Source organism: Histoplasma capsulatum, genomic scaffold (assembly GCF_000149585.1).
Source record: "Histoplasma capsulatum NAm1 scaffold_1 genomic scaffold, whole genome shotgun sequence".
NCBI lineage: Eukaryota > Fungi > Ascomycota > Eurotiomycetes > Onygenales > Ajellomycetaceae > Histoplasma > Histoplasma mississippiense.
The window spans coordinates 5,641,902-5,649,287 of NW_001813982.1; the positions used below are offsets into that span (position 1 = coordinate 5,641,902).

A 7,386-nucleotide genomic window follows, 5' to 3' on the forward strand; every position below is an offset into this window, starting at 1 on the left:
CGATTGGTACAGGACAAAGGACATTGTATTGAAAGGACATGACTGGGTATGGACTGTTCCCGGAGTTTAGAGCCGGAGCGGTTCGGGCGCTTTCATGGAATTGCGAACTGATGATTTTCAGATTATTTCGGAGATTAAGGCATCCGGGCTAAGAGGCAGAGGTGGTGCTGGTTTCCCTTCTGGTTTGAAATGGGTACGTGAACCTTGAATCGCTATGATTTGCGGAAACGCAGTGCTATAAGAAATGGGCATTTATGGGGTTGGTTACACTGACGCAATCACATGTTTCAATTGCCCATATTTATAGTCCTTCATGAACTTCAAGGACTGGGATAAAGATAATAAACCAAGATACCTCGTTGTGAACGCTGACGAAGGCGAACCGGGAACTTGCAAAGACCGAGAAATCATGCGAAAGGATCCCCATAAGCTTATCGAGGGCTGTCTCGTGGCAGGACGTGCGATGAATGCTACGGCCGCCTACATCTATATCCGTGGCGAATTCTACCATGAGGCCACCGTTCTACAGCGCGCCATCCAGGAAGCTTATCAAGCTGGCTTGATCGGTAAAAACGCCTGCGGATCCGGTTATGATTTCGACGTTTACCTTCACAGGGGAATGGGCGCTTATATCTGCGGCGAGGAAACTTCTTTGATCGAGTCCCTTGAAGGAAAAGCTGGAAAGCCCCGCTTGAAGCCTCCGTTTCCGGCTGCCGTCGGTCTCTTCGGCTGTCCCAGCACAGTCACTAACGTCGAAACCGTCGCTGTGGCACCAACCATCTGCCGTCGTGGAGGTAAATGGTTCGCCTCATTCGGGCGTGAGCGAAACCAGGGAACCAAACTATTCTGCATCTCCGGTCACGTCAACAACCCATGCACAGTTGAGGAGGAAATGTCTATTCCACTTCGCGAACTTATTGAACGCCACTGCGGTGGTGTGCGAGGCGGCTGGGATAATCTACTGGCTGTTATCCCAGGCGGCTCATCAACTCCGATTCTCCCAAAGCACATCTGCGACGACCAACTGATGGATTTTGACGCTCTCAAGGATGCGCAATCCGGTCTTGGAACGGCAGCCGTGATCGTCATGGACAAATCTACCGATGTAGTAGCCGCCATCTCACGCCTGTCCGCCTTCTACAAACATGAAAGCTGCGGCCAATGCACACCATGCCGCGAAGGAAGCAAATGGACTATGCAGATGATGCAGCGCTTCGAACGCGGTCAGGCCCGCGAACGGGAGATCGACATGCTTCAGGAACTCACCAAGCAAGTTGAGGGACACACCATCTGCGCTCTCGGTGAGGCTTTTGCGTGGCCCATCCAGGGCCTGATCCGGCACTTCAGACCAGAGCTCGAGGCTAGAATACGCAAATATGAACAGGACCACGGTGGTAAGCAGGCATTTGCTGGGGGTTGGGACCCACAGGCGCGTATGGATGGAAAGCTTATCGCTCCTGGCCAATAATTCACATATGATAGAATGGAATTGCTGGAGGGGCTGCCTGCTTAGGTTTAGTTTAAATCACCCCCGTAGACGAGAGAAGTGGTAATTGGAGAGGTTTCTTGTTCCCCATTAAACCACATATCACCCACCACCTCCGTACCGCTCGATATGGAGAGGAGTATTCTGTTTGCCATATGGCTGAAGAGAAATGTTCCCTCTCCCACTTTGACTAGATATTTTCCCTTAATTTATGTTGTTGTACTGTACGTTCCTTCTGCTCGTTATATGAGGGATTTATGTTCCTATTCTCACCTTCCTCTTTCCCTTTTTTTGTACGGTATGCTAAAGGAAACAAAAATATTCTCATAGTTAAAAATATTCTCACCATTCTCTCTTCTGGTAAGACATCACTTTCTTCGGTCTATCGGCCTGGGAAATAGAGGTTGATATCAGCCTACCGAATTTTAAAAGGGGATTGAATGGGAAAACTACTCCCAGGTAGCATGATTATATTGTCACTGCTGAGTAAACTTGTACACTAGGTAGTTACATACATGGACGCATGATACCATTGTAAAGAAGGTACCGAAAGTCGAAGAGTAGCAAAGTGGATGATAGATAATATCATTGTGATGAACGCACCAACTACGTCCGTATGAGTGGTCCCGCACTCTCACAATAACATACATCCGACTAATGATTGGAGAATGGACGGAGCTCATAAAGGATGGATGTTGTGACTGAGACTTCAGGGTTGTGGGACACAGTAATAAAATAAGGAGGCATGGATATATCCAAGCGGAGTTTAAGACCACGAAAAAGAATATGAAAATCACTTTTTATTTTTCGTTCCTTTTATAATAAACCAATCATTTCCAAAGGTCTTTAAACAAAACTAATTATAGAACTATTTAGCTAATACAATAAAAAAAAAACCATTAAAAACATCTCCAACAAACATACACTCTTCCGTAGAATAATACACAAGAGAAAGGAAAAACAAAATAGAAATATCCATCAGTCCATCAACATATCCTTGCTCACCAACAAGACCCAAACACTCGCGCACTCTATCTCCATTCATACCAAAGGCAATCACTCATGGAAGTACGCCAGGGCATAAGGCGTTTTATTATCATTTTTGGGCGTCCAGAGCCGTTTGCTGATATCATTGTTCCTCGTCAACTTTTGTCCCCGTTAGTCCGTTCTCGCTGTCGTCTCCTATCAGCCATAGAGAGACCACTTAATGGGCTGTGGCCATGATAATATTGTAGTACCGCCTGCTCATTTCGGCCGTGTGCAAGAGTCGAGTATCCTGCGTCAGCAACAAATTAAGAATAGCTGCGGGCTCGATAGTCTAAATTAAACAAAGGAAATATCCAGTTAGTATACCATTCTCCCAGCCCTCACCCACGTTGTCGTAAAAACAAAAAGGAGACTACATAAAGAAAACTCACACTTCTAGTATCCTTCGCACACCACCCAGCAACAACATGACTAATTTCCCTAAACGCGACCGTTTCCTCCAAACAAGCAGAAACCGACGACGGATCCTCCTTATCGCCATCCCTACCCTTATCTTTCTCACTATCCATTCTCTGGCCCAAAGTCGCCAAAGCAGAAACCAACCTCTTCAACCGCGCCGACTCGCGCCGTGGACCCTTGGCCGTAATCAGATGCAGGAAGTCATCATAGATAGCTCCACCAGCGGCCCAGCCACGCACTTTGCGCTCAGGAGACTCGCCAAATCCAGAAATCAACGTCTCAAGAGTCACATAGTCGCGTTCGATAACCGTCCTGGGCCCGACGAGTCTGCGGAATGTCTCATGCGCTTCGTTCCAGTGTTTCGCATTGATGAGGAACTGCACCTCGTTCGACGGGTCGCATTTGGCACGTGCGTACAGCGCTTTTGCCGACCAGATCCAGCTGCTGGGTACTTGGAGGTCATCCACGATATAGCCCCACAGGGGATTTGGGGTTCCATCGCTGAAAGTGCGGGCAGGAAGCCATGCGGCGAAGCGGGAAAGAAGCTCTTTAATACTACGTTCTCGCTGAGAGAAGTTTAAGAGGTGTTCTAGGACGAATATGGCTGATGGGAATTGTTCGAGTGCTGCGAGTTCCCAGGCATAATCCCATGTTAGTTGATCAGCTCGGGCTTCATTGATAACTGCCGCATCGAGATGTCCCATCAACGTTTGTAAATGGTGGAATAACTGAAATGAGAATCGATTGTGTAGGGGATTTCCAGAAACAGCGTCCGGCAAAATTGCTTCAGGCAGTGGGATTGGTGGAATTTTGCGGTTTTCCTGTCGGCCCATCGCCGTTGTGAATGATTTCAGCATAACCCAAAGTGGAGATTCCAGAGGGTCATCACGATTACAATCTCGGGATACTTCCGAAAAAGGGTAAGCTGGCTCATTTCCATGGGTAATATCGTGGTGGAAGAGTTCCACTGCCTTCTCGATGGAGTCCTCTTCGTCAATACCATACCAGAGTCGAAGCGCAAATGCCTGGATCCAGTCAAGCTCGAAGCGCTCAGATAAATAAAAAGTGGACGCTCTATCTTCAAGGACGCCACCAGGCTTTCCATCACTCCGCAAACAATTTCCAGCAAGCAACTCGTAAAGAGCTCGAATAGGCTCAGTCATTTCAGAATAAACATTATGTTTACGCCACGATTCGATTTGCTCTCGCATAGCGTTGCGCACTGTGCTATTGCGACCAATTTGTGGCACCAGGGTCCCTAAATGAAAATTTCTACTTTCCACGAGGGCTTTGCAAGCTTCGTCAATGCGATGGGAGGAGAGGTAAGCGATTGCACGCTCCTCAGGAGACTGGATGTCGGAAACTTCTTTGGAATGTCGATCACGTATAATGGATTGCCAGAGCCGACTAAGTCTATCCTTTTTGATACGATGGACATATTTATGGCGCAGATTTTGGGGAACCCCCGCCGATATGTCGTCTTCAATATCGTCGTTGAAAAGAATATTGGCCAATTGCCAAACCTGTCTCTCCAAATCGGCTGCCCGAGAGTTACCGCCGACGGTATCGGCCAAAACCGAAAAATTAACCTTAGACAATCGGGCAAAGGATACGTTATCAATAACGCGGATGTTGGTTCGTGTTCTCTGTTCGTTTAACGTATTTGGGGGCTAAAAGCATTACACATCAGTAGGGGTATATCACCAAACACAGTCAATGTGCCATCGCTTACTAGAGCTGGTTGGTCATATTTATGGAGAACAATGGTTCTTCCTTCAGAAGAAAGTGCGCCTGCCTGGTTCCACGGCGCCTCAGATCGATTGATAGAGCCAGGAATTCTCGGGCAAATGAGGTTGTCCGTACAGCCAAATTTGGGCTTGAACGAATTATGAAACAAAATATCGTCTTCAGACATATCCTTCGTGTTTCCGCCAACAGTTTTGGATTGCTTTCGATAAGGCCACTAGAAACAAGAAGGTTTAGTATATTAATTTTTTCAATTCGATTGCTACCTAGGTACGAGGAGGAACAAGACAAAAGACTTTATCCAAAATCAAGGGAGAGATATATATAAATACAAATTTGGTCGCTAAGTCAAAGGGAGAATGAAACGCAAAAGCAAAGCAGGAGGAAAAATCGTAAGATCAAAACGCATTGAAAAACAAACGAAAAGAAAAAAAAACATCGAAACAGAAGGGAGTTCAAACCTGGAAACCCTGAGTCTTTGCAGCTTTGCCATGCGATTTTCCTTGTCTACCACCACTCTTTACCTGTGGAAATAGCGAATTCATAAGATCTATGCTCGTCGCGAAGCCAACAGGTTCCTGAGCAGGTTCAGCAGATTTACTCGGGGTACCATCGCTTTGTTCATTATTTATGTCTGCAAACACGTTACCTTGAATCTCACGAAGTGCCTGTCGATTTTGCTTTCTAGGGCTAATTGTTCGCTGCAGCTGTTCTGCCCAGTTTCCGTGAAGGTTAAGGTGTGTCTGAGAGGGAGTTCCGTGCTGCTGGTCCGGCCGCTGGAAAATAGAAGTGGGCCTCAAGGGACTGCTGCGAATAGTCTGCTCAATTGAGTTATCAGGAGCAGGAAAGGAGCCAACCATCGTCACTTCCATTTCCTTGTCTTTTTCTGATTCGCCTTCCGATTCCGTGACGTCTTGACTATCGGTTTGTTCGAGACTATCGGTTTCGGAACGGGTTTCAGGATGGGAGCCGAGGGATTGGTCGTCACTTAAAAAGGATCCTTGTTCTTGTTCCTCTTCATCCGTCTCCATCGTCTGGTCCTCAATTTCCCCATCGTTCCCACCCTGGCCCAAAAATGCTCCCGGAACAAGCTTCCGCTTCTTAAACTCAAACGTATCATCCTCCATTCCTGCTGTGGAGTCACCCATGAAAGACTCATCGAAAGAGACGGTAGAATTCAACTCAGAATTCGCGAAGGACGACTGTGTGGGGGTTTGGGTTTGGGCCTTTGGAGTAGGAGTGTCAGGAGGAGGTGCACTCAAAGTGCTTTGATCAAAGTTCTCACCTTCATCATCGTCTTCATAATCAAGGCCATAAGTCGTGAAGTGGGGCACTTTAAACACCCAAGTCCCAGTGAGCTTCTCGTAGTCGATAAACTCCGTATTGGTAACTCTTCTTAACCGTTCAACGTGTCTGTCGAAGGCTGGTCCACTCGTCATGGGAGACGGAGCTTTCTTATCCCTACCTCTAGGCCAGGAATTTTCAATTCGTAGGGTGGAAGGTACATTTAGGCCTTTGCCTCGAGGTGGCTTGGTAACATCATCAGGGTAGACCGTAATCGACCGGGTGCCAATTTTGATAAACTTATCAAACAGCGAGTCAAGATCAACAGTGGTAAGATCCACAGGGTCGTCAAAAGTGACAGAGCCACAACCAACACGACCGACAGTGAAGCCAACAAAGTGTTTCTGCTGCTGACGGGGTAATTTGCTGAGTTCAGAACGAGTAGGCTTCATCCAGTATTCCCCGGGCTTAGGATCTCCTTCGGGAACCTTGACAAGAACTTTACCAGGGGGGAACACAGCTCCGCCATCCTGCTCATGGCCCTCGGGGACAACAGCAAGCTCATTGCCTCGAACCTGCTCCATTTCAGGTACATTACTGGCCACTCCGTTAACGCCATTCACTTCCTTGCCAAGCCCGTTTGTCCCATTCACTTCAGCTGATTGCTTTCGAGACGAACGCAAGAAGCCTAATTCTTCTGCAGTTGGCTCAGGGCTCTCGGTCTCAACACGGACAACAGCGCCATCAGTCTCAGTTCCTGAATCCCCGCCAGTAGTTTGAGAATCAAAGCTAACTTTCTTCTTGAGCTTGCTTGATCCTTGATCATCACCGTTCGCAAGAGAAGACGAGTGGGTGGAACGTGAGAATAAGTCAGTTCGAAGACTACGATCAATCGTAAGCCGTTTGAGATTTGAATTCGAGTATCGCGAGGTGCCAGCAGAAAATGCACCGGGAGACAGTATGCTATCTGCATCACCATCAAAGGTCCTGCGAAGATTACTAGTTGACATGCTTTTGTTGAAGCTACGTCCAAGGCTACCGCCACGCAAACTTCCACCAAGGAGGCTGCTGCTCAGAGCACTAGGAGTGCTAGAACTGCTAGATGGCGTGCCGTAAGTGGAGTAAGAAAACCCATAACCTTGACGGGTTGGGGGGGTGATGAGACGATTAGCGGCGCTAGGTGAAATTTTGTAAACTGGCAAAGGCGTTCGTTGCTTTTGACGGATGGCAGCAGACAACGGAGTAGCCAATGGACCTGGAGATGGGGCATTTGGCGGTGGCAGACCGGAAAATATTGACTGACTACCGTATGGATTACCGTCAAGAAGTGAAGCCTGCAAGCCCGTAGTCTGTTGTTGTTGAGGTTGTTGCGACAAGTTTAGCAAACTGCTTCCGAATCCTCTAGCAGGTTGTTGTGCTGCTGC

General features: G+C 47.6%; 2 protein-coding genes across 2 annotated transcripts; one reads left to right on the forward strand and one right to left on the reverse strand.

Annotated features, from left to right (window-relative positions):
* Nucleotides 1-94: 94 nt before the first annotated feature.
* Nucleotides 95-1,468, forward strand: HCAG_01603 (NADH-ubiquinone oxidoreductase 51 kDa subunit, mitochondrial precursor; the record flags this gene model as incomplete). The annotated part of the gene is made up of 2 exons (XM_001544506.1): nucleotides 95-193; nucleotides 308-1,468. The coding sequence occupies 2 exons, from the start codon at nucleotides 95-97 to the stop codon at nucleotides 1,466-1,468; spliced, it is 1,260 nt and encodes a 419-aa protein (XP_001544556.1).
* A 1,222-nt stretch (nucleotides 1,469-2,690) lies between these two features.
* HCAG_01604 (predicted protein) lies at nucleotides 2,691-6,972 on the reverse strand (the record flags this gene model as incomplete). The annotated part of the gene is made up of 4 exons (XM_001544507.1): nucleotides 2,691-2,804; nucleotides 2,905-4,578; nucleotides 4,665-4,895; nucleotides 5,203-6,972. 4 exons carry the CDS (start codon nucleotides 6,970-6,972, stop codon nucleotides 2,691-2,693), a joined length of 3,789 nt encoding a protein of 1,262 aa, XP_001544557.1.
* Nucleotides 6,973-7,386: the final 414 nt, after the last annotated feature.